Genomic DNA, 26842 nt, shown 5'->3' on the forward strand with positions numbered 1-26842 from the left:
GTATAAAGGCAGTAGGAGTATACCTAAGTGGGAAATCAGGAGGACAAAAAGGGAACATGAGATAGCTTTGGTAAGTAGAGTTAAGGAGAATCCAAAGGGTTTTTACAAATACATTAAGGGAAACTAGGGAGAGAATAGGGCCCCTCAAAGATCAGCAAGGATGCTGCAGGAGATGGGGGTGATACTAAAAGAGTATTTTGCATCAGTATTTACTGTGGAAAAGGAAATGGAAGATATAGAATGTAGAGAAGTAGATGGTGACATCTAAAAAAATGTCCATATTACAGAGGAGGAAGTGCTGGATGTCTTGAAACGCATAAAAGTGGAGAAATCACCAGACCCTGATCAGGTGTATCCTAGAAATCTGTGGGAAGCTAGGGAAGTGATTGTTGGGCCTCTTGCTGAGATATTTATATCATCGATAGTCAGAAGTGAGGTGCCGGAAGACTGGAGGTTGGCTAACGTGGTGCCACTGTTTAAGAAAGGTGGTAAGGACAATGGGCAGAGAAGTGGCAGATGGAATTTAATTCAGATAAATGTGAGGTGCTGCATTTTGGGAAAGCAAGTCTTAGCAGGACGTATACACTTAATGATAAGGTCCTGGGTAGTGTTGCTGAACAAAGAGACCTTGGAGTGCAAGTTCATAGCTCCTTGAAAGTGGAGTCACAGGTAGATAGGATAGTGAAAAAAGACATTTGGCATACTTTCCTTTATTGGTAAGAGTATTAAGTACAGGAGTTGGAAGGTCATGTTGCGGTTGTACAGGACATTGGTTAGGCCACTGTTGGAATATTGTGTGCACTTCCGGTCTCCTTCCTATCAGAAGGTTGTTGTGAAACGATTTACAAGGATGTTGCCGGGGTTGGAGTATTTGAGCTATAGTGAGAGGTTGAATAGGCTGAGGCTGTATTCCCTGGAGTGTCAGAGGCTGAGGGGTGACCTTACAGAGGTTTATAAAATCATGACTGGCATGGATATGATAATTAGACAAAGTCTTTTCCCTGGGGTAGGGGAGTCCAGAACTAGAGGGCATAGGTTTAGGGTGAGAGGGGAAAGGTATAAAAGAGACCTAAGGGGCAACATTTTCACACAGAGGGTGGTACATGTATGGGATGAGCTGCCAGAGGAAGTGGTGGAGGCTGGTACAATTGGATGGGTATATGAGTTGGAAAGGTTTGAAGGGATATGGACCAGGTAACCGAAGGGTCTGTTTTTTAACTTTTTTTTAAAAAACGTTTCTACCCTGGGACGAAATTAAAACACTTGTAACGCTGATAACAAGGCAGGCCTTCGTTGCTGATAAATTTTAATTTCTCCACAATTGTCGCTGTGCAGTCTCGGATGTGGATTTGTATCTCCCTTAGCGCCGGCCACAACCTCAGGATATTCCAAAGTGCTTCACCGCGAATTGTTTGTGTGTGTGTTGGTTTTTAAAAGTAAGACAATTTCCAGCTGTAACGGAGGAAACGCAGACGCCGTTCTGTGCACAGCAAGATCCCACAATAGTTCTCGTGATGTTGTTTGGCTGAAATGAACATTCACCGCCGGGGCGTTGCGGAAAATCCCGCTCATCGTGAAAATACACTGAGCCCGGGGGCGGGGGCGGGGAGGCCAAGGTTAGGAGTAATTTTAGAAATCACTATTACCAATTCTGCTGTCACTTCAGGCGACTGTTTAACATAATATTGACGGGGAGTATAGTCAAACCTAAAGCATTCTTCTTTAGTCCTACCGAGTACGCCCGGCGGCGTGTGGTAACTAAGAGTGGTGTCCGGCTGAAGGCTGTCTAGGCCGCAATGACTTTGGCGACAGTTGTCATGGTGATGGTTGCCATGGGCACGGTCTCTCTGGTGACCCGGTCACCTGACCAGGTCGCGCTCCGCCTCGTCCGTTTGAATCGAAACGGAAAGGGCGCGTGGGGTTTGATGACCCCGCCCCGCTCTCTGTCACTCTCCGGGAGGAATGCTCGCAGCGCCGGTGGAATCCTCAGAACCTCCGAGGAGTGTTGACCGGTCGGTGTTTTATTATTACAATTTAATTATGACATCCTTTCCAATGAGGGAGGGCGGGCGGACTGAAGGATGGCGAACGCCGTTTGGGGTGGGGCCTTAGGCACGGGGGCGAGACCTCCGAATTAGGGGCTGGGTTTGGGAATTAGAGGGCGGGGTTGGCGGTCTATGGGCGGGGATTCTGCTTTAGGGGCGGGACTTTGGGGTTATGGGCTGGGTTTTTGCTGGAGGGGCGGGTTCTGAGGTGGCAGCGGCGTCTGGGATTTGGGTGGGGAGTGGCGAGGTGGAGTCTGGGGCAGGGTCTGGGATGGGTGGAGACGCCAAGGGCAGGGGGTGGAGTCTGGGGCGGGGTCTGGGGTGGGTGGAGACGCCAAGGGCAGGGGATGGAGTCTGGGGCGGGGTCTGGGGTGGGTGGAGACGCCAAGAGCAGGGGGTGGAGTCTGGGGTGGGTGGAGACGCCAAGGGCAGGGGATGGAGTCTGGGGCGGGGTCTGGGGTGGGTGGAGACGCCAAGAGCAGGGGGTGGAGTCTGGGGTGGGTGGAGACGCCAAGAGCAGGGGGTGGAGTCTAGGGCAGGGTCTGGGGTGGAGTCTAGGGCAGGGTCTGGGGTGGGTGGAGACGCCAAGGGCAGGGGGTTGGTGCCTGGAGCAGGAGGCAGAGTCTGAGATGGTGGAGCCTTGGGTAGGGGCGGGATTTGAGAAGGGGGTGGGCTCTAGGGAAGAGGGAACAGAAACTTTCCTTCGTTGAAATGAGTTCCAAAAGAACTGGTCAGCAGCTCTGCAGCCTCTGTGGACAGAGCACGAAGGGTGAGTGTACCAGAAACGTTGCCTCTGCTTTTCCTCCACAGATGCTGCCAGACCTGCTGAGTTTCTCCCCCAGTTTTTGTTTGTGTTTCTGATTTTCAGCATCTGCAGTTCTTTGCGTTTTTTTGTTTAGCATTCTTCAGTATCCTTACTTTAGTGATATTTCAGTACTGACCAGGACACTGCAGAATTACCCCTGCCTTTCATGATAGTACTGTGAGATTTGAGATGTGACACCTCTGTCTGGGGTTTGTGCCTTGATTCAAGTGTTCAAGACATGGAGTGAAACTTAAAACCACATCTTCTTACTCCCATCTGAGGCAGAGCTGACCTGTGATGATAAAATACCAGGAGGTAAAAGTAAAATACAGTGGATGCTGAAAATCTGAAACAAAATCTGGCTGCATCTGTGGGGAGAGAAAGTTTTTTTACGGTGGCTCTGTGCTTAACAATGCTGCCTTACAGCACCAGGAACCTGGGTTTGATTCCAGCCTCAGGTGACCGTCACTGTGGAGTTTGCACATTCTCCCCATGCCTGCATAGGTTTCCTCCAGGACTTGCCCATAGTGTTCAGGGATGTGTTGGTTAGGTGGATTCACCATGGTAGGTGTGAGGTTACAGGGATAGAGTATGAGCTGGGTGGTATGCTCTTTGGAGGGTTAATGTGGATTTAATGGGCCTAATGGTCTTCCACAGTGTAGGGATTTTAATCTAGAGTTAACACGTGGGCGGCACGGTGGGTCAGTAATTAGTACTGCTGCCTCATAGCACTAGGGACCGGGATTCGATTCCCGCCTCGGGCAACTGTCTGTGGAGTTTGCATGTTCTTCCTGTGTCTGCGTGGGTTTCCCCCGGGTGCTCCAGTTTCCTTCCATAATCCAAAGATGTGCAGCTCAGGTGAATTGGTCATGCTTATTTGTCCATAGTATTAGGAGCATTCGTCAAGAGTAAATATAGGATAGGAGAATGTGTCTGGGTTGGTTACTCTTCAAAAGGTCAGTGGGGACTTGTTGGACTAAATGGCCTGTGGGGAATCTAATCTAAATCTGATATTTCTTTCGTTTGGAATGTCATAATAGATTTGTGACCGTTGTAGGCTGAGGTCAAGAATTTATCCTTCTATCATTCTAAAAATCAGAGTATTGCTAAATGTTAATATTCAAATTTTGGACAAACTTTGGGTTGATTGTGTAGAATGAAATTTACATGTAGTGGCATTTATTTAGAACTAAATAAAGAAAGGGTGATCATTTTGTCCAGACTGCTGGCTCTATTCTAGAACTAACCCTGTGCCCTCTTCTCAGCCTTTGCATCTCAACACTTCAAAGAAGTAGCAGTCTCTGCCTCAGTTCCTTCCTGTGACATGGAATTCCACACTCATAACAATTTGTTCAATGTTTCCCTTAATCTCCCCCTTCTTTCTTTCTTATTCTAAATTGTCTCATTGTCTCTTAACTGTCCAACCAGAGGCTGTAATCTTTAACAACTATCAAATTCCTTTATTATTCTATACACTTCGGTTTAATTTTACTCTGTCTTAATATCTGAAATTTCTTCATCATGCGTGGGAAATCATGTCTCACAAACTTGATTGAGTTTTTTGAAGAAGTAACAAAGAAGAGTGATGAGGACAGAGCAGTAGATGTGATCTATATGGACATCAGTAAGGCGTTTGACAAGGTTCCCCATGGGAGACTGGTTAGCAAGGTTAGATCTCATGGAATACAGGGAGAACTAGCCATTTGGATACAGAACTGGCTCAAAGCTAGAAGAGAGAGGGTGGTGGTGGAGGATTGTTTTTCAGACTGGAGGCCTGTGACCAGTGGAGTGCCACAAGGATCTGTGCTGGGTCCTCTACTTTTTGTCGTTTACATAAATGATTTGGATGTGACTAGAAGAGGTACAGTTAGTAAGTTTGCAGATGACAGCAAAATTGGAGGTGTATGGACAGCGAAGAGGGTTACCTCAGATTACAACAGGTTCTGGACCAGAGGGGCCAATGGTTCATAGCTCCTTGAAAGTGGAGTCGCAGGTAGATAGGATAGTGAAGAAGACGTTTGGTATGCTTTCCTTTATTGGTCAGAGTATTGAGTACAGGAGTTGGGAGGTCATATTGCGGCTGTACAGGACATTGGTTAGGCCACTGTTGGGATATTGCGTGCAATTCTGGTTTCCTTCCTATCGGAAAGATGTTGTGAAACTTGAAAGGGTTCAGAAAAGATTTACAAGGGCGTTGCTAGGGTTGGAGTATTTGAGTTATACGGAGAGGCTGAACAGGCTGGGGCTGTTTTTCCTGGAGCGTTGGAAGCTGAGGGGTGACCTTATAGAGGTTTACAAAATTATGAGGGGCATGGATAGGATAAATAGACAAAGTCTTTTCCTAGGGGTCGGGGAGTCCAAAACTAGAGGTCATAGGTTTAGGATGAGAGGGGAAAGATATAAAAGAGACCTAAGGGGCAACGTTTTCACGCAAAGCGTGGTACGTGTATTGAATGAGCTGCCAGAGAATGTGGTGGAGGCTGGTACAATTGCAACATTTAAGAGACAGTTGGATGCGTATATGAATAGGAAGGGTTTGGAGGGGTATGGGCCGGGTGCTGGCAGGTGGGACTAGATTGGGTTGGGATATCTGGTCGGCATGGACAGGTTGGACTGAAGGGTCTGTTTCCGTGTTGTACAGCTCTATGACTCTACGACTCTATAAATGCTCATCCCTAAATCATTCTAATGAATCTCTATTGTATCTCTCCATGCTTTTAAATCTCTTTCAATAATAGGGACATCCAAAACTGGAAACAATCCTCTAATTATACTGAAAAGTATTTGCCATGTACGGTGTACCCAATACATAACAAAAAGAAATTGGTGGCTCTGTTATTGCTTAATCTGCCAGCACTTTCAGAAAATGATGAATTTAACAACCTAGTTCTTTGTTCATCAGTACTCTTCACATTCCTTTGTTTTTCCTTGCAAAACAATACCTCCTGCTTCTTCATGTTCATTTGCATCTGTCTCCTTTCCAATTTCACTTACCTGTTAATGTCCTTGCATCCCTTGCTGTTTGCAAATCCCTCTTGTATTGTCAGCTAATTTTGCCAAGAACTTGCTCAAATTATTTCTGCAAACCTAGAAGAAAAGTGGACCTGGCTCTGACCCCCTGAGTGATAGGACATTTGAAATTTGTCCAAACTGGCAATAATTGTAAACCTTGCCTTTTTGTTTCATATTGGCCTACTGATGTGGCATATATCACTGTATTGAAATGTTTCCAGGTGCTTCACAGAGGGAATTGCTCTGGTGTATTATGCAGACAATTGCACCAGTCTTTCTATTATAGCAATAACATGAAACAAACATAAGAATTAATACAGTCTGATTATTTCCTCCATGCATTATGATTGCCTATTATGTCCTCTATGATTGAACACTTCTGCACGCCTTTTCAGATTCGCATGGAAAGAATAGGTTTAGGCAAAGTCCAACAATATATTTAGTATCTTCAGAACCGTATCCCAGCAACCCAACGAGTAGGGAGATGTAGATGAGGCCCTGATGGGATTTGCGTGAAGGGAAAAGAATTATAAATTTATGCTTTGGTAAGCCAGTGAGCAGTAGGTGATGTGTGAAAAAAGATGAATGTTGAGCAACTTGAAGCTTCTTTCCATGTCCTGGACTTAGGAATATTTGTTCATTGAAAGGAAACTTGTCAGCTTTGTTATCTACACTGGAATCAGTGTCCAAATATTGTACAAGCACTATCTTCTCACATCCTGATGTGCATTCACTCAGCGTCTTAAATCAAACTGATGATTGGTAAAAGTCTACCCAGTGATTGGAGTGACAAATTAACTTCAATAAAAATATGACATTTCTTGTTCGGAAAATAGAGAATTCACATACACATAGAAAAGCAGATACCTAAAACAAGTTCAGAAAAGAAGTCTGTGGGTGCGGGTGCAAAATCACTAAAATTGGTAATGCTGAAAAAAAAACCAAAATGGACATTAACAAATTCAGAAGGGAAATCTAGAGATTCATCTTTATCAAGAGATTGAGACCATAAACCCATAAGAAATAGGAGTGGAAGTAAGACCCTTTAGCCCATCGAGTCCACTCCGCCAATCAATCATGGCTGATGGGTATTTCAATGTCGCTTACCCACACTCTGCACTTATCCCTTAATTCCTTGCGAGATTAAGAATTTATCAATCTATACCTTGAAAACATTTATTGTCCCGGTCTCCGCTACGGTCCATGGCAATGAATTCGACAGGCCCACCACTCTCTGGCTGAAGAAATATCTCCTCATTTCCGTTCCAAGTCGACCCCCTCTAATTGTAAGTATGTGCCCTCAAGTCATAGTATCCCTGCCTGATGGAAACAATTTCCCAGTATTCACTCTTTCTAAGCCATGCATTATCTTGTAAATTCTATTAGATCACCCCTCAACCTTCTAAACTCTAATGAATACAATGCCAGGATCCTCAGCCGTTCATCGTATGTTAGGCCTACCGTTCCTGGGATCATCCGTGTGAATCTCTGCTGGGCACACTTCTAAGGTGTGGGGCCCAAAACTGGACGCAGTATTCTAAATGGGGCCTGTTCAGAGCTTTATAAAGTCTCAGTAGCACATCACTGTTTTTCACAGTCAACCTTCCTGAGCTAACTTACAACATTGCATTTGCTTGTAGGAATGTGGATTTCCACCACCACAGGGAGAAGTTGGGGTTACTTTTTATGGAAAGCTAAACAAACTGAGGGAAAAGGAGAGATAAGATTGTACTGATTAGAATTGGAAGAAAGGAAAGAGTGGAAGCTTGTGTGAAGTATGAACACTAGCCGTAATGGCCTGTTCTTGCTCAGTTAATACATTGCAAACAGCTTTTTTTTGGTTATTTATTATGGCAGTATTTTCTTCTTGAGCTGCATTTAAACTGTTTCCCCCATGGAATTCCTGTCAGTGAACTTACAAACATTACTACATAGCAGCTGTTTGCTCTTCTCTGTAGAAAGGATTAATGCTAATGCACATGCTGTCATCATGTGAACAGTAATAGCCAACTGGTGACTTGTGCAAGATTTTTCAAACCCTCTGATCTGTGTGTGTGGTGGCCTTGACTATTTTGAATCTGGTATATAATTGATGGCTTGGTTGCTGTTAAATAGTGAAACTAAAATTAATTTCATTTGTTTTATTTTACTGCTAGGGACTGAGGACAGAGAGGAATGCTGCCACAGGCTGGAGAATTTTATTTTTTGTGGGAGATTTGTTCAGGTGGAGTTGAAGAAGGAAATACAGTGAGAACATTTGGCAGGTATGTACAAGACAGAGTCAAAGTCAACACTTTTGGATTGTGTGTTATCTACCAATGGCATCAGAGGGCATAGACTTTCTCATAGGTACTTTTGTTTTTAGTAGTCCCATTTCACAGAATCGTGGAAACCCTACAGTGTGGAAGCAGATCATTCGGCTCACCAAGTCCACATTGATCCTCCAAACATCATCCCATCCAGGCCCAACCCTCCACCCTATCCCAGTAACCCTGCATTCCCCATGGCCAATCCACCTAACCAGTACATTTTTGGATTGTAGGAGGAAACTGGAGCACCTGGGGGAAAGCCACGCTGGCGTAGAAAGAATGTGCAAACTCCACACCGACAGTCACTTAAGGGTGGAATTGGCTCATTTAGCTCATTGAATCTGCTCCAATATTCAATGAGATCATGGCTGATCTGATAATCGTCGAGTCCACTTTCTTGCCCTTGTCCATAATCTTTGATTTCCTTACTGATTAAAAAGCTGTTTCTCTCAGCCTTGAGTATACTTCACTAGTCAGTCTCAACAGCCCATGGTGATAAAGAATTCCACAGATTGACTACCCTCTGAGAACAAAACATTCTTTTCATCTCTTTCTTAAGATTGTGACCCTCTGAGATGCTACCTTCTGATTCTAGACCCTCCCACAAGAAGAAACAATGTCTCAGTATCTACTTTGTCAAGCTGCCTAAGAATCATGTATTTCAATTAAGTCTTCTTTTGAACTCCAATTGGTACAAGCCCAACCTACTCAACTACTCCTTAGATGAAAATCCCTGCATGCCTGTAATTAACCTCATGAATCTTCCCTGGACTTCCTCTAATGCCTGCATGGCCCTCCATAGATAAGGGGACCAAAACTGAAACCTCGTATTTTCCCACATTATGCCAGGTTTTTGCCCACTCACTTAGCTTGCCTATATCTCTCAATAGACTCACTGTGTAACCTTTGCTACTTGCCTTCCCACCAATGTTTATATCACCCACAAACTTCACAATAGTACATTCACTTCCCTTATCCAAGTATTAATGGCATTTCTGGTTGATGTTACTCCTCATGTAGTACTCCTCATTGAACAGTATGTAATGGAACCGACAAGGGAGCAAGCTATCCTCGATCTAGTCCTATGTAATGAGACAGGGATAATTAATGACCTCATAGTCCGGAATCCTCTTGAAGGAGTGATCACAATATGGTTGAATTTAAAATACAGCTGGATAGTGTGAAGATAAAATCTAATACCAGGGTCCTGTGCTTGAATATGGGGAATTATGATAGAATGAGGGCAGACCTGGCTAAAGTAGACTGGAAACAGAGACTTTATGGTGTGACTGTTGACGAGCAGTGGAGGACCTTCAAAGAAATGTTTCAAAGTGCTCAGCAAAAGTATATTCCGGTGAGAAGGAAGGACTGTAAGAGGAGGGGTAATCTGTCATGAACGTCTAAGGAAATAAGGCAGGTTATCAAAGTGAAAGAGAAGGCATACAAAGTGGCTAAGAACAGCAAGAAACTAGAACACTGGGAAAACTTTAAAGGTCAACAGAAAGTGGCAAAAAGAGCTGTAAAGAAAAGTAAGATAGAATGTGAGAAAAAACTAGCTCAGAATATAAAGACAGATAGCAAAAGTTTCTATAAATATATAAAACAAAGAAGAGTGGCAAAAGTAAATGTTGGTCCTTTCGAGGAAGGGCAGGTGTAGTAAATTATAGAATATGATGAAATGGCTGAGGCATTGAACAGGTATTTTGCATTGTTCTTCACAGTGGAGATACTAATAACGTGCCAGTAAGTGACTAAGAGATGAAGGTAGGTGAGGACCTGAAAACAATTATTATTACTGAAAATTTAGTGTTGGGTAAGCTAATGGAGCTAAGGATAGATAAGTCTCCTGGCCTTAATGGAATGCATCCCAGGGTACTAAAAGAGCTGGAGGGAGAAATAGCAGGTGGACAGGCCATAATTTTCCAAAAGTCGCAGTGGCAGTCCCAGCAGATTGGAAAGTAGCAAATGTTATGCCACTGTTTAAGAAGAGATGTAGACAAAAGATGGGGAATTATAGACTAGTGATTTTAACCTCTATACTGGGGAAGATGCTTGAGTCTATTATCAAGGAAGAAATAGCAGGGCATCTCAAAAGAAATTGTCCCATTGTACAGGCGCAGCATGGGTTCATGAAGGGCAGGTCATGCTTAACAAATCTCTTTCAAGCAAGGTGGGCAGTGAGGACCCAGTGGATGTGGGCCAAAAAGCCTTTGACAAGGTGCTGCACATGAGGCTGCTGCATAAGATAAGAATGCTTGGTGTTAGGGATAGAGTATTAGCTTTGACGGAGGGTTGGTTGACTGACAGGAAGCAAAGAGTTGAATAAATGAGTTCTATTCTGGCTGGCAATCAGGTGAATAGTGGTGTGCCTCAGGTATTGGGGTTGGGTACCACAATTATTTACAATTTATAAAGATGATTTGGAACTGGGGACAATGTGAACGGTGTGAAAATTTGCCAATGAAACTAAGATGAGTGGCAGAGCAAAGTGTGAAGAGGACTGTGAAACTTTGCAGAGGAACATAGATACTTTAAGTGAGTGGGCAACAGTCTGGCAGATGGAATACAATGTTAGTAAGTGTGAAGTCGTCCATTTTGGTAGGAGTAACAGCAAAATAGATTATTACTTGAATGGTGAAAAATTGCAGCGTGCTGATTTGTAGAGGGACCTGGGTGTCCTTGTGCATAAATCACAGACGGTTAGTCTGCAGGTACAAGAAATAATTAGGAAGGCAAAAGGAATTTTGTCCTTCATTGCTAAAGGGGTTGAGTTTAAAAGCAGAGAGATAATGTTGCAGCTGTGCAAGGTGCTGGTGAGGCCACACCTAGAGTACTGTGTGCAGATTTGGTCTCCTTACTTAGGATGTACTGGCACTGGCTGGAGTGCACAGGAGGTTCACTAGGTTGATTCTGGAGGTGAGGGCATTGGCTTATGAGGCGAGGCTGAGTAGATTGAGATTATATTCTTTGGAATTTAGAAAATGAGGGGGGATCTTTTAGAAACATATAAAATTATGAAGGGAATCGTGAAATAGAAATGGATAGAATGTTTCCACTGGTAGGTGAGATGAGGACAAGAGGGCATGGCCTCAAGATTAGAGGAAGCAGGTTTAGAACTGAACTGAGAAGGAACTTCTTCACCCAGAGGGCTGTTAATCAATGGAATTCCTTGCCTGAGAAGTAGTTGACACTACAGTAATCACTTTTAAATCTAAGGTAGATACTTTTTTGAAAAGTAAGGGATGGTGAAAATGCAGTCAAGTGGAGCTGAGTCCTTAAAAAGATCAGCCATGATCTTATTGAATGACGGAACAGGCTCAAAGAGCCAGATGGCCTACTCCTGCTCTTAGTTCTTATGTTCTTCTCATCTTTACTTTTTTCCTTTTGGACTTGAGATCTTGTGAATAGAAGCTTATTGCGGTAGTACTTTCCTGTGGTGAATTCTGGAAAGGTGAAAGGAATAGTGGAGCATATTCAATGGGCTGAATGCCCTACTTGTGCGCCTACATCATATGGTCTAATTGAAAGAGATTTGACTTGGAGCAGAGTTGGAGGGAGGGCTGTATTTTCAATCAGTGTGACATAACTTTTATGTGAGCACAAAATTTCTCATTGTCCCTCTGTCTCATTTGTTTATTTTTCTTTGCCTCCTTTTTTTTAATTTCACAGAATTGTTGCAGTGCAGGAGGAGGTATTTGGCCTATCATGTCTGCCTAGCTTTCTGACCATTAACATCATGCCAGTCTCTTCCCTTTTCCTGTATCTCAGCACATTGTTCCAATTTAGCTAGTCATCCTATTGAAGGCTTCAGTGATCCTACCTTCACAAATCTCCAGACCCTAACCACCTGTTGTGTGAAAAAGTTTTCTTCTCACCTCGTATTTGCTTCTTTTGCAAAATGCTTTACAACTGTGTCACCTCCTAATTCACTCTGTCCAGACTCTTAATGATTTTGAAAATGTGTCTCAAATCTCCTGCTAGCTTTTGCTGTCTGAGGAAAATTGTACAAATTTCTCCAATCTATTCTCATTACTGAAGAGTCTCATCTGGAACCATTCTCACAAGCTGCCTCGTCTTTCCAATGCATTCACACCCCCCATAGAGTTTGGTGTCCAGAGCTGTACTCATTTCTCAAGCTTTGGTCTACCCAGTATCATATAAATTCATTGTGACTCTATTAATAAATCCTGGAATACTGTGTACTTTAACAACTCTGTCTACCTTCCCCTGGTGACCATTAATGACTTATGTATATATACAGTACATTTAAGTCTCTCTGCTCCTGTGCACCCTTTAGATGCTAGTCACAATAGATATCCATCTATAATTGGAGAACAGGCTTAAAATGGGATCCAGTGCTGACTGCGAGTGTAGGATGATGAACAGATGGCCCTGTAATGTTACAGTGGGGAGCTAGTAGATGCAGTGGCTGGCCATTGCGGGCATGGCTCTGATTGGGCAGGGCCCTGGATGTGGTGAAGATGAAACTGGACTGACTTCTGACTTCTTGAAGCAGGCCATTGTCACCTCATTGACTTTCCCTGTCAAGGTGGATTTGATCAATTGTTAAACATTTTGTATTCCATTTGAAGTGCACTCGTTATAAAACATTCTCGTACAACCCATTTATGAACAGGATTTCATAGGGTTCATCTTTCTATTAAAATCTATAGTAATACGCCCGTCCTTATCCCAACGACAACATTCTAGTCATATCATCATACTGGCTGCTGAATACTGTCCTGTTTGACCTATCCAACCCAGAGATCATTCCATGTGTTGATCAATCACTGCAAAAACGTTATTTGATTTCTCACTCTTTTTGTCCAGCCAACATGCTACAATCTGAAATATTTAAATGCTAAGACTAACCATTTTTAGCCTGTTTAGCACTTTGTAAACTGTTGTACTTTCGGGACGACTTGTGAATAGTGGAGTATACAAATTGGATGGGAGGAGACCATTATCATTATTTGGGACATAAACATGGCCTTGGAACTGTTCTGTTCTATAGATTTCATGTATTTTGTGATGGAAGTTCGCTTTCTGTATCTCTTCCTTTAACCTTTTCATTTAGCTGAGTTGTCCATTGGTCCCTTGGGAAATATAACATTTTGCTGTGCAAGAAAGATAAGCTGACAGGAGTTCCTGCTTTTTCTATGATAAATTACTTGCCTGAGACCCGAAGTAAAGCTCTGGACAAGAGTAAACCTCTCCACATTGGCAAATTTCTCAAACCGAATGTAAGAAAGTAGACCAAAATTTCAGTCCCACTTCTCTAGAATACCACATTTTCCTTTAACAAGACCACCACAATTTAAATGTATTCTTTTTATAGGTTAACTACTTATGATGCTAGGATCTCAGAGGCAATTCTGTCTGTACATCGCAACTCGATCGATTATCAGCTTCAGGTCCGTACTTCACTGGTGGAACCATTTGAAGCTCGCATTGGGTCTGAGTATATGGTACTTGGAGAAATTGAAACTGCAGCAGGTATATGTAGCACGTGATGCAACTTAATCTGTTGTGCAGATTCTTGTTTGAATCTTCTTTGCACACCTCCCACTGTATCAATATTTCCCCAATGTTTAAGGTGGTTTTCGAAAGCTATCTTTTTGTAAAATCTACTATGTGACTTATTATCAAATTTTGTTTGACACTTACACCTGTGAAGCACCTTGGGGTGGTTTTTTTGGAGGTGCTATATAAATACAAGTTGTTATTGTAGCTAACATCATCTTTTATGGGTGTATCAATGACAGCCAACTCTACCCCTCGAACATTATTCTCAACTTTTTCACATCTTGAATTGTCTTTGTTTATTGGATATTCACTTGGACATTCTTGACATTCTCTGGTTACACATTGAGAAACCTGATACTACCACCGTGTAGTCTCAGCACAGGCTTATGTTGTACTGTCCTGAATCTCATTTTTCAAAAACTATCAATCTAAATGCCATCTCCAACAAAAATAAGCATCTTGATAAAAAGTATTGAAGTTAGTAGCAAAGGAAAAGAAAATGTATTAAAAGGATGACAGGGCAACAGAGTGAGTACACAAAATATTCACCAAGACAGAATGTAGAACAAGAGGCTTTAGTTGTAAGGAAAAATTACAGAAATGAGCACACTTTTTATTAAACAGAAGGTTAAAGATGATGTCATGCAAGTGTTAGCAATTATGAAGAAATTTGATGAGATATATAAGAAAAACTATGACCTTCCATTGTTAAGATCACCTAGCATGAAGGGAGAAGTTGCAAAATGGTTATTTTACAGAATTGATTGTTAGGGCAGTGTGGTCCCTCTGCTATCAGAAGGATGTTGTGAAACTTGAAAGGGTTCAGAAATTTACAAAGATGTTGTCAGAGTTGGAGGATTTGAGCTACAGGGAGAGGCTTATTAGGCTGGGCCTGTCTTTCCTGGAGCGTCAGAGGCTGAAGTATGTCCTTATAGAGGTTTATAAAATCATGAGGGTGCAAGGATAGGGTAAATAGACAAGGTCTTTTCCCCAGGGTAGCAGAGTCCAAAACTAGAGGGTCGAGGTTTAACGTGAGAGGGGAAACATTTACACTGGACCTAAGGGACAACCTTTTCATGTAGACGGTGGTGTGTAAATGGAATGAGCTGTCAAAGGAAGTAGTGGAGGCTGGTATAATTACAGCATTTAAAAGGCATCTGGATGGGTATATGAATAGGAAGGGTATCAAGGGTTTTGGGCAGTGGGGACTAGATTATCTGGTCAGCATGGACAAGTTGGACTGAAGGGTCTGTTTCCATGCTGTACAGTTCTATGACTCTAATATGTACTGTTAAAAAGGAAGTGGGAGACCAAAAGTTTTTAAATGATGAGGAAAAAAGGGCAAAATTAAGAGGACTATCCTAAGAGCAGTGGGCAGAAGTCCTCATCTTTTATAAAATTCAATAATTATAATGTTTCAAAACAGAAAATTAGAAAAGCAAGCTGATCGTACTGTAGACTCAGGGCCAGCAGAGGTCAGTGCTTGATCTTTTCTATCTCTCTAGAAATGATTTGCATTATGGTTTAGAGAGCATAGTTCTGAAATCTGTTGACACCATAAATTGCAGGTGAGGAAGACTGTGATTAGAACTGAAAAAGGCTTCAAGATGGCCTTGGCTGTTTAGAGGGATGAACAAACGGGGCTAAGTGTAATTTAATGTGAACCTATCCCCATCCAAGTGTATTCCGTCAGAATCCCGATAACTGCCTTGAGAGCATCTGGCTTGCTTACTATAACCATGGCATTGCCATGGCAAGTCTAGTTTATGGTCAAATATGACATTATTTAAAGATTGGTCATGCTATTTGAATGTTAAAGAGAGGTGGTAATGATCTCTCTATTTTGTGAGGTCATTGTCTGATACTAAAGTGGCATGAGTGTAGGTTATCAACTCAAACCAATATGTTGTCAAGGTCTTGTTGTATGTGGACATAGACTGCTTATTTATCTGAGGAGCTGCAAATGGAGTTAACACCAAAATCATCAGCAAAAGGTAGCTCTCACTTTATGGTGGAGGGTTATTCATTACTGAAGTTGCAGAGATAATTGGACTTTATCTCTGGTGCCATTCTGCAAAGCCTTGTAATCCTCCCAAAAGTGTGATGTACAGAAGTGGATTGAAAACACCAGCTGAGCTGCAAATTCTGTCTGTGTTTGTAGGCATTTCTGATGTTTTTATACTCGTTCCATTATGCTAGACTCCCTAGCTTTGGCTGCTTCATTTCCAAGGGTTTAAAGGCTAGTTGTGGCACTAACTAAGATCAGTCATTTTATCACTAGGCCTCAAGTTAACCATTCACTTGCACCATTCTGTCTCCTGTGTATAGGCTGAACTTGTTCTGATTGACTGACGAGATATTAACTCAGTGCTGCATTTTCAGGCAACATTCCTGTGATCCAAGCTCGGCTACTAATGGATGCAGATGGAGTGAACTTGCCATTACTGGAGCGTGCCGTACAAGAGCAGAGAAAGTACTTCCAGCAAAGAGTTGCAAGAGATGCCCTTGAAACTGAGGTAGAGACCAACAAAAGGGATGTGTGAACATGTACACAAACTCTCAGTGAACCTTGTAACTCCCAGTGAAAACTGATCCGCACGGCTCTGTTCTGTCTTGGACTGAGTCTGAATGTGTAAATCTGATTTGTGGACACCATGATGTACTTAGCCATTTAAAATTCATGCAGTTTTGCTTTTTGAAAATGTTTGGGTAGTTCAGGTGAAAGAAACATCCTAATGGAGTGTTGCTTCTGTGCTTAATTAGAGTCGCAGTACTTGATGTTTCTGGAATACACTTCTGAATAATTGTGCTGTTTCAGGTCACCTCGTTAGTTCTCCTCGACCTGACATCACTGAAGGAAAGAAGATTTAAGTGCTGCCATAAATGCCCATATTTTCTCAGTGTTCCTCATTTTCTGATTATAAAGTGCTAGATTGAAGCTGAGAAGGATATTTCTTTTAATGATATCCTTTTAGAATAAAACCTCAGTGGTAGAAGGTGAAATTTGAGAGTTGAGTTTATTTTGGTACTGTTTATTTTAATGAGGTTATTGCAGGGGTTGTGGTCCAACTTTAAAGCTATATGACTGAGAAACATGGATCAGGTACTCCAAGATAATGCTGAAACTGGGTCACATTGATCTCCCAAACCGACCAAATCACTATAATGCTTTGTGATCACAGGAACAATGAAAGTTCCTGTGCTGTATTGTTCTTTGTTCAGCAGGCAGTCTATGAATAGCTCCTGCTATTTTTCAATCCTATGAGTAACCTCTGCCTCTGCTCTGAAGGTTCGCAATGATTACCCTCCACTGTACTGTACAGTTAATGCCATACAATGATACCTGAACTAGGTATGGCTATTAGTGTCATCCCAAATTACTCCTCTCTTTCTCTCTCTATCTCTGGTACTGCTCTGCAGTAAATAAATTCTGTCTCTTGTTGATGTTAGGCAATGTTGTTTAAAACAACACCGTTGCACTTGATAATGCATCTGAAGAATTTCAGTAATGCTGATGACCTGGGGTACTATAGTTCTTTGTCCTTTTTTTTAAGCCACTGTGGATCCTTTACCAGAGAACTTAATTTGACCAGAAATATGGGTTAGATTGCACATAGATTCTTTCCTGGTTCTTTGAGATTTATTTCTATACAGCTTCACAGTTGCAATTTAATCATTTGCCAATGAGGTGAAATTTAATTTGTCATCCAGGCACATGCTCACAGTGTTTATGATGAATGATGCTGGGATTTTCAGGTTCGTGGACCTTGTATGTTCAATTAGAAGAGGTATCCTGAGTAATGTTAGTAACTGACAAAGGCATTTCTCTTTGTCATTCAGTGGAAAATGTGTAAAGTTACTGCACCTGGAAGGGCTGGGGTGTGGTGTGAATAACAGATGTATTTGTAATATTGTGAACAGTTTTGGGCCCCGTATCTAAGGAAGGATGTGCTGGCCTTAGAGGGGGTCCACAGGAGGCTTACAAGAATGAATCTGGGGCTGAAAAGCTAGTCATATGAGAGATAGTTGAGGACTCTAGGTCTGTACTCGATGGAGTTTAGAAGAATGGGGGAGTGGGGGATCTGGTTGAAACTTACAGACTACTGACAGGGCTTGACAGTGTGGGCATGGAGAATTAGACTTAGCTTTATTGGCATGTACTCAAATGAGTACAGTGAAAAGTTTACAAGTCGGCAATTATGGCACCATCCTAAGTACAAAGGTACTTATGTACAGATGCTTAAGTACAGATTCTTGGAAAAAAATGTGTAAAAATAAAGAAATAACAGTCCTTCCAACCCAGTATGTGTCAGGCTTTGATGCCAGACTGTGAGGTCAAGAGATCGCCATGTTGGGCCGCCAAGAGAGAGACTGGGATCACACATCAAAAGGTGCACAGATGAGATTATATCTGTACATCGGACTGAGATGTGCTGCTGTGATTATTGTTTTACTTGTGGTGCTGTGCCTCTATAATTATCAAGTAAGCTAACTTCTTGAAAAGGGTAATGAAACTGGTTAGGAGGGGTGTGATAGCAATGTGAGAGGGTGCAGGGAGAGATTTACCAGGATGTTGCCTTGGGGCTTGACAGTTTGTGATGGAGAGACATTGGACAGACTGGGGATGTTTTCCTAAGAGTTGAGGAGGGGAGAGGGGATGAGAGGCATAGATGGGGTAAACAGGAAACTTATCCCCCTTGATAGAGGGATCAATGACCGAGTGAGTGGGTGTAGATTGAAGGTAGGGGACAGGAGATTTAGAGGGAATGGGAGGAGAAACCTTTTTCACCCAGACAATGGTGGGGAATCTGGAACTCGCTGTCTGTAAAGGTGGGGTGAGGCAGAATCCCTCATTACATTGAAGAAGGATTTGGGCTTGCAATGCTAAGGCAATGGGCCAAGGGCTGGGGAAATGGGATTAGAATAATTTTTGACTATCACAGAAGCAATGGGCTGAAGGTTCTTTTCCTGTGCAGTAGATCCCTCTAACTCTATGGCAGTTTAGTAATTAGTTTGAGAAAGGCCCTACTCGTCCATGCCGACCAATTTTCCCAAACTGAGCTACAGGGTGACCGCCATATCCATGAAATTGTTTTCTGTGGTTTCAATTACTCATGGTTTACTGCTTCCCGAACATATTATAGGGAATGTTCTGGAACCAGGCTGCCGGGACGGTAAATTTCCCATTGAAATGAATGGGTTCACTCCTATCCATGGTTTTGGGCTTCCATGGTAGGTCTTGGATTGTATCCCCTATGGGTACGAGGGGACTATTGTAGTCCCTTTTGATGCATTTGGCGATGTACCTCTGAACTCTTCCTTTCCGTGTACCTGTCCCAATTTCTTTTACATTGTGTAATTTTAACCGCCTTTACAGCTTGTTCTGGCAGCTCATTTCATGCGCACACCAGTCTCTGTGTGGAAAAACTTGCCCCTTTTTTAAATGTTTCCCCCTCTCCCATTAAACCTGTGTCCTCTAGTTTTGGACTCCCCTACTTGGAGGGAAGACTTTGGGCTACTGCAATTTTAGAAACTTTACAATACTGTTCAGCAGGCAGCATTAAATGAGAGACCGATTATGAAAAGCGTCTGAAAATTTGTTTGCATCTGTTTGTGATAGAGGGAATGATATTCTACACCACATGATGGTGGTCATTTCAGTTTTTGACATTTAACATCGACACAAAGTTAACCTTCATGTTGTGAATTTTCCTCCTCCTGGTAATTTTCTTTATCCACTGTAGAAATTCCTGTCTCCAACATTTTTACTCCTTGCCCTTGACACCTCTTATTATGTCCCACTGGTCTTTGCTATTTTAGCAAAGTGTCATTAGGCCAAAATCCTGTAATTCCCTCCCTAAGGGTATTGAGGATCTACCTACAGCTGGTGGATTGTAGCAGTTCAACAAGGCAGCTGATCACCACCTTCTCTCGGGATAGATGGGGTCAATGGATGCTGACTCCAGCCAGTGATGCCCACAGCCCATGACTGAATGATTTAAAAAAAATATAGGCCAGACAAATTACGAATGGTAGATCCCCTTCCCTGAATGATATTAACTGACAAAAAGTCATGGGGAGGCGATGGCCTAGTAATGTTCTGGGGACCCGGGTTCGAATGGCATCTGGTGGAATTAGAATTCAATAAATAACTGGAGTTAGGGGTCTGATGATAACCATAAAACCATTGTCAAAACCATCTGGGAAGGAAACTGTCATTCATACCTGGTCTAGTTTACACATTACTCCAGGCCCATAACAGTATGGTTGCCTCTGGGTAATTAGGGCTGGACAGTAAATGTTGGCCTGGGCAGTGATGTCCACATGCCATGAATGAATTTTTAAAAAAAAGCAATCAGTTTCCACCAGTTTTTTGAAGAAGTAACAAAGAGGATTGATGAGAGCAGAGCAATGGATGTGACCTGTATGGATTTCAGTAAGGCATTCGACAAGGTTCCTTATGGGAGCAAGGTTATGTCACACAGAATAGAAGGAAAAGTAGCGATTTGGATACAGAACTGGCTCAAAGGTAGAAGACAGAGAGTGGTGGTGGAGGGTTGCTTTTCAGACTGGAGGCCTGTGACCAGTGGAGTGCCACAAGGATCGGTGCTGGGTCCCCTGCTTTTTGCCGTTTATATAAATGATTTGGATGTGAACATAGGCAGTATAGTTAGTAAGTTTGCAGAAGACACCAAAACTGAAGGTGTAGTGGGACAGTGAAGAAGATTAATTCAAAGTGCAATGGAATCTTGATCCGAAGGACCAACGCGCTGAGGAGTGACAGATTTTGATTTAGATAAATATGAGGTGCTGAATTTTGGAAAGGTGAATCAGTACAGGAGTTATACACTTAATGGTAAGGTCCTCTGGAGTATTGCTGAACAAAGAGACCTTGGAATGCAGGTTTATAGTTCATTGAAGGTGGAGTCCCAAGTAGACAGGACAGTGAAGGAGGTGTTTAGTATGCTTGCCTTGATTGGTCAGAACATTGAGTATAGGAGTTGGGAGGTCATGTTGTAGCTGTATAGGATATTTGTTAGGCCACTATTGGAATATTGTGTGCAATTCTGGTCTCCTCCCTATTGGAAAGATGTTGTGAAACTTGAAAGGGTTTGGAAAGATTTACAAGGATGTTGCCAGGGTTGGAGGGTTTGAGCTGTAGAGAAGGCTGAATAGGTTGGGACTATTTTCCCTGGAGTGTTTGAGGCTGGAGAGTGACCTTAATAGCGGTTTATAAAATCATGAGGGGCATGGATAGGATAAATCAACAAGATCCTTTCCCCAGGGTGGGGGAGTCCAAATTTGAGGGCATAGGTCTAGGGTGAGGGTGAAAGATTTAAAAGGAATCCAAAAGACAACTTTTTTACACGAGGGTGGTGCGTGTATGGAATGAGCTGCCAGAGGAAGTGGTGGAGGCTGGTACAATTACAGCATTTTAAAAGGCTGGATGGGATTTTGAACAGGAAGGGTTTAGAGGGCTATGGGCCAAATGCTGGCAAATGGAATTCGATTTTTTTTAGGGTATCTGTTCGGTATGGATGAGTTGGACCAAAGGCTCTGTTTCCATGCTATATATCTCCATGACTGTAGGACCCAAGGGCATAGCCTCAGAATGAAGGGATGATTTTTCAGAACTGAGATGAGAAGGAATTTCTTTAGCCAGTGAATGGTAAATCTGCAATGCTTTGCCACAGAAAACTGTGAACTCTTTGCCTTTAAGACAGAGATAGATTCTTGATTAGTAAGAGAATCAAAGGTTATGGGGAAAAGGCAGGAGAATGGATCAAATGGCAGAGCAGATTCGATAAGTCAACTGTTCTTGCTCTTCATACTGCACTGCCATTTGGTTCATTGTACAGGCTGAGCTGGGGCAGTTCAGATTTAAAGTCTGGTCATAGGGATAGCTGGAAGTCACAGCCCCTTGAGTCACTTTTTTACATTATCAATTTCAAGATGGTGGAACCAGCATGGTAGGTGATATTCAGGCTTGTTGGAGCCCACCCACTCTAGGCCAGCAACATCCTTTTCTCTCTGTACTTTGTGTCTTCTTTTTCTTTTTCTTTTCTTCCTTTATCTCCAAGGCTAGAGTGATATTTGCAGAACAGTGGCAGCAGCGTGGATCAGGACTTGTGGCGGCAGTGCCTGGAGCCTGTACTCTTGGCAGCAGCAGTGCCCAGAGGGGGGAATTTCTGGTGGCAGTGGGTCTGGTACCTGGACTCTTGGCGGTGTTGGACGGTGGCAGAGCCAGGGTCTCCTGCGGCATGGGCATCGTGTTGCTGTTTCTGCAGCAGAACTCCTTGCAGAAGCTCTGGAGCTGTGCTTTAGACCCAATTTGAACAAAAGATAGACTTGTTGTTAAATAAGTTTTTTTTTATTCTTGTAACTCAAAATGGTGCCGGGTTGTGTGACAAAACACTTTTCACGGTATCTTCGAGATATTGTGACAATAAAATCATTCATTCATTCACTCATTCATTCATTCATTTAAATACTTGCAGACCTGTAGACTGTGGACAGCAATCAAGATTGGGTGAAAATCTGATTGTATTCTGATTATTATTCCAGTAGAGGTTAGGAAATAATTTAAGCCTTGATTTTCTAGTAATGGAGCTCAACAGACTGGAGCTGATTGGGTTGTTGAATTTGTATGGGTCATTAGTACAGAAAAAGCTTTCCTGCAGCACATAGCTACAGAAGAAGACATCTAGTAAAGACCACTTTTTAAAGAAAGCAGCCAGCTATTCTCTTGGCTTGCCATTTAGCTCCTGACCTCATTACAGCTTTGGTTCAAACTTGGACAAAAGAGCTGAACTCCACAGTGGAAGTCTGACATCACCAGATTATAGTCCAATATGTTTATTTGAAAATCACAAGCTTTCAAAATGTTGCCCTTTCACTTCACCTGACAAAGGGGCAGCACTCTGAAAGCTTGTAATTTCAAATAAACGTGTGGAACTACAACCTGATATCTGACTTCTGACCTTGTCCACCCCAGCCCAACTCGCACACCTCCACATCATGGCTTCCACAGGGAAAGTGAGCGTGGCTGCAACAGCAAGGTAGCACTCACTGGGTGTGGTATCACGGAGCCCAAGCAAAACTGGAATCATTGGGAATCAAGGAAGGATAACCTTCCACTGATTAGAGCCATTTCTGGTACAAGGAAAATCGTTGTGATTGTTAGAGATCAATCATCTCAGTCCCAGAACGTCAGTGCAAAAGTTTTCTCTGGCTGGATTCCTAGGCCAACGTCTTCAGCTCCTTCACTAATTTTTCCTTTGCCATTAGGTCACAATGGGAATGCTCTTCTGTAACACTCAAGTCTTCAGAAACTGAAACAAACCCTGTCAATATGCAGCAGGTCCTTGCAATATCCAAGCTTGTGCTCCTTGAATGCCAGGCAGTGGCTATCACAATAAGAGAGAATCTAACCATTGCTCCTTGACATTCGATGGCATCACTGCTGAACCTCCCACTATCAAAAACCTGCAGGTTACTGTTGACCAGAATCTGAAGTGAACCAATTATATAAATATTGTGGCTGCAAGAGCAGGTCAGAGGCTCGGAATGTTGTGGAGAGTAACTTGCCTCTTGTCTTGCAAATACCTTGGTATGAAGCACAAATCAGGAATCTCCACTTTCCAATGAATGTAACTCCAACAACACTGTCAATGCTCAATATCATTCAAGATACACTGCAGCAACTCACTAACCTCCTTTGATAGCATCTTCAAAACGTACAAACTGACAAAGCACCTTCCTTCATTATGCTCAATGTGTAAAGTCATTGTTGCAGGTAGAAGGAATGGGACTATAGCATGCAAAACAGATGATATTTTTGCACAATGCACTCCCATTCCCTAAGACAGAGGTGGGGAACCTTTTCATGTTCGAAGGCTGCAATATGTTAGTTGTAATCTAATAAGGTCGCATCCAAGAAACTTCAATTATATATTCTTCAAAGTTCGCATTATTTTGTAAAAATATAACTACTATGTACTAACTAACTAAGAAAAATGAAAAAAAAATGTGACTTCTAAAGTTAGCTAACCTTTTAATGACTTTGTTGTGACTGCTTTTTGTAGGAAAGCATTTTAATATTTGGTTGCAGCATGGAGGTCTGCAGTTTTAGCTGATCCTCTAGATGGCTGATCTATTTTTACCTTAAATCTACATTCCTGCAGATTAAAATAAAAATAATAAAGGACGAAAAAAAATATTCATAAAAAATAAAAGATTTGTTCTTCAAAATTTGGATTCATTCAAAAGGCCACACACTGGCCTAGAAGGCCGCAGGTTCCCCACCCCTGCCCTAGGACATAATATCATCTTGAAGGATGAAGACAGCTATTGCAGGGCAACGCCTCCACCTGCAAGTTCCCCTTCAGGCCACACATCATCCTGACTTGGAACTATGTCACTGTTCTTTCAGAGTCTTTGGGTCAAAATATTAGAATTCCTTTCCTAACAGCACTATGGCTGTGTCCAGTCTACATGGCCTACCACAGTGTAAACCGCTATCACCACTATGTGGGGCAACAAATACAGACCTAGACAGTGACACCGACAACCTGTGGGTAAATAAAGTTTAAAAATATGCTCTTCAGTCCTATAAGCCTTTGAGATCCCTGCTGTACTCTAATTTTGGCTTCTTAATTATTCCACTCTTGGCACTTGTGTCTGGCTGTCAAGTCCCTAAGTTCTGGAATTCACTAAAACCCCTTTGATTCAACTCTCTGTCTCTCTCCTCCTTTAAGATTCTCAATAAAACCTAATTTCTTGAATAAGCTTTTGGCAACCTGTCCCAATATTACCTTAAGTATAATTGTGTGGCTGACTTTCACATTTCTGAGTGATAAGCTATGGATTCAAGTTCCAGAGATTTGAGAGCAAAATTCTAGGATGAGCACTGCAATAGTCAAAGAGCTCTGCACTGTTGGTGGTGCCATCTCTTGGATGATATCTCAAAGATGGATCTGAAGCAGGGCTTCTCAAAGTGTTGGGGGTGCGTGGGGGAAACTGTGGCTGGGATCCCAAACAGTTCCCTGGAGTGTCGAAGGCTGTAGGGTGATCTTATAGAGGTTTATAAAATTATGAGGGGCATGGATTGGATTAATAAACAAAGTCTTTTCCCTGGGGTGGAGGAGTCTAGAGCTAGATGGTATAGGTTTAGGATGAGAGAGGAATGACTTAAAAGGGACCTAAGTGGTGATTTTTTCACACAGAGGGTGGTGCATGTATGGAATGAGCTGCCAGAAGAAGTGGTGAAAGCTGGTACAACTGCAGCATTTAAAATGCATCTGAGTGGGTATATGAATAGGAAGGGTTTAGAGGAATATATACCAAGTGCTGGCAAGTGGGCGTAGATTAATTTAGGATATCTGGTCGGCATTGACAAGTTGGACTGAAAGTTCTGTTTCCATGCTGTACATCTCTATGACTCTAAAACTATGACCACATTTTGATAGCTGTATTCTCCCTCCAATAGGCCCTGGCTCTTTAAGCTTTCCCCCACGCACCCACCTCTCTCAATTCTCAATGAAGAGTTTTATTATTCATTCACAGGTTGAAGGTATCACCAGCTAAGCCAGCATTAATTGACCAGAGGGCAGTTAAGACTCAATCACATTGCTGTGGGTCTGGAGTAACATGTAGGCCAGACCAGGTAAGGATGGACATTAGTGAACCAGATGGTTTTTTTCTGACAAACAACAATGGATTTATGGCCATCACGAGACTCCTAATTTCAGATTTTTATTGAATTCAAATTCCACCATCTACTTGGTAGGATTCAAACCTTGGTCCCCAGAACTTAACTGGATCTCTGGATTAACAGTCCAGCAATAATGCCACTAGACTACCATCTCCCTCTATGATAATTTTCAAACCTTGCAAAACAGTCACAGGAAATATCTGGGAAGCACTTAACTAAAGGATCCCATTGCACTATTTCTAAGAAGAGCAGAGAATTAACCCCATTGTATTGACCAATATTCATTGTTAGTAAACATGTATTTCTCATGATCATGTTGAGATATTGCTGTGTGTAAATTGGCTGTCATATTTTGCAATAATGACTATACTTCAAACAGTTTCATTTGCTTTGGGACACACTGAAGTAACAATATAAATGTATGTTATGTCAAGGGTGCTGTGTAATGGAAAAATAGAAATGGGAATAATTGATTGCAAAACAATGAGGATTTGGAGGCCCTCCTAAGAAAATATACCTTGGGATTGTACCTGAATAAGGCAGATGCACAACTGTGTGCAGCCTGCCTGTGAAACAGATGTATAGGGCTGGCTTTCTCACATGTTCTAATAGTCTGGGAAGGGAGCTTGAAGAGTGATGACTGGTACAGTAATGGCAGCAGACTCATCATTCAAGTTTTCATTGCACCTTGCAGTGCAAATAGAAGTCTTTGAACCTATTGTGTCTGTGCTTGTTTTCTGAAAGAACTATCTAATTAGGCCCAGGTCTTTTTCTTCAAATCCATAAATTTTTATTATTTCAGTATTTATCCAATTCCCTTTTATTGTTGAATTTGCTTCCAGCATCATTTTAGACTGTGCATTCTACATCACAACAATCTGCTGTGTTTTTATAAAGAAATGCTTATTTTTTCCCAAGCTTTTTTTAAAAAACTATTTATTTAAATATGTATCCTCTGAATCCCAAACACAGCAAACTATTTCTCTTTATGTATTGTAGTAAAACCTCACATTGCTTTGAGCATGTCTATTTAATCTTCTTTTCTTTATCTAGGTTCTATGGAGGAGAAGACCAATTCTGAACTAAATTAAGTTACTCTTTCTTGGAGCAACAATAATAAATTTACACTGCACTCTCTCTACGGGTTTGCTATCTTTCCCAAAATTGGACAACACACCTCAACTTAACCTTAACAAAAGATTTGTAAAAGTTTAGCTTATTGCATGTTGCTGTTTTTAAATGATCCCCCCTCATGAGCTTTTTAATCTGAAGCTTTTTTTTTGATTGGGTCATAGGAATTGGCGGTAACATTGATATTTCTTGCCCATTCTTAGTTGCCCTGTGAAAGTGGTGGTTGACATTCTCTTTGTACAGCTGCTGTCGGTATGATAAATAGAATTCCTGGAATATTGTTTAACCTCTTACGTCTGTC

General features: G+C 42.1%; 1 protein-coding gene across 3 annotated transcripts; it reads left to right on the forward strand.

Annotated features, from left to right (window-relative positions):
* Positions 1 to 1896: 1896 nt before the first annotated feature.
* On the forward strand, positions 1897 to 26547 carry ten1 (TEN1 subunit of CST complex). 3 transcript variants are annotated; one of them, XM_060846859.1, is made up of 5 exons: positions 1925 to 2012; positions 8019 to 8126; positions 13510 to 13667; positions 16080 to 16213; positions 26464 to 26547. In XM_060846859.1, the coding sequence occupies exons 2-5, from the start codon at positions 8038 to 8040 to the stop codon at positions 26494 to 26496; spliced, it is 414 nt and encodes a 137-aa protein (XP_060702842.1). In that variant the 5' UTR covers positions 1925 to 2012; positions 8019 to 8037; the 3' UTR covers positions 26497 to 26547. The 3 variants fall into 3 exon arrangements, with proteins under 3 accessions (XP_060702844.1, XP_060702842.1, XP_060702843.1); XM_060846860.1 differs by lacking the exon at positions 1925 to 2012 and adding an exon at positions 2731 to 2814; XM_060846861.1 differs by lacking the exon at positions 8019 to 8126 and having other exon boundaries at positions 1897 to 2012.
* The last annotated feature ends 295 nt before the right edge of the window (positions 26548 to 26842 follow it).

The sequence above is a fragment of the Hemiscyllium ocellatum genome, chromosome 29 (genome assembly GCF_020745735.1).
Source record: "Hemiscyllium ocellatum isolate sHemOce1 chromosome 29, sHemOce1.pat.X.cur, whole genome shotgun sequence".
In the NCBI taxonomy this organism is placed as follows: Eukaryota; Metazoa; Chordata; class Chondrichthyes; order Orectolobiformes; family Hemiscylliidae; genus Hemiscyllium; species Hemiscyllium ocellatum.

Coding starts and splice junctions, on each gene's coding strand:
- ten1 (XM_060846859.1), top strand. CDS start 8,038: ATGCTGCCACAGGCTGGAGAATTTTATTTTTTGTGGGAGATTTGTTCA. Junction 13,668..16,079: donor AGAAATTGAAACTGCAGCAG/GTATATGTAGCA, acceptor CTGCATTTTCAG/GCAACATTCCTGTGATCCAA. Junction 16,214..26,463: donor GAGATGCCCTTGAAACTGAG/GTAGAGACCAAC, acceptor TTCTTTATCTAG/GTTCTATGGAGGAGAAGACC.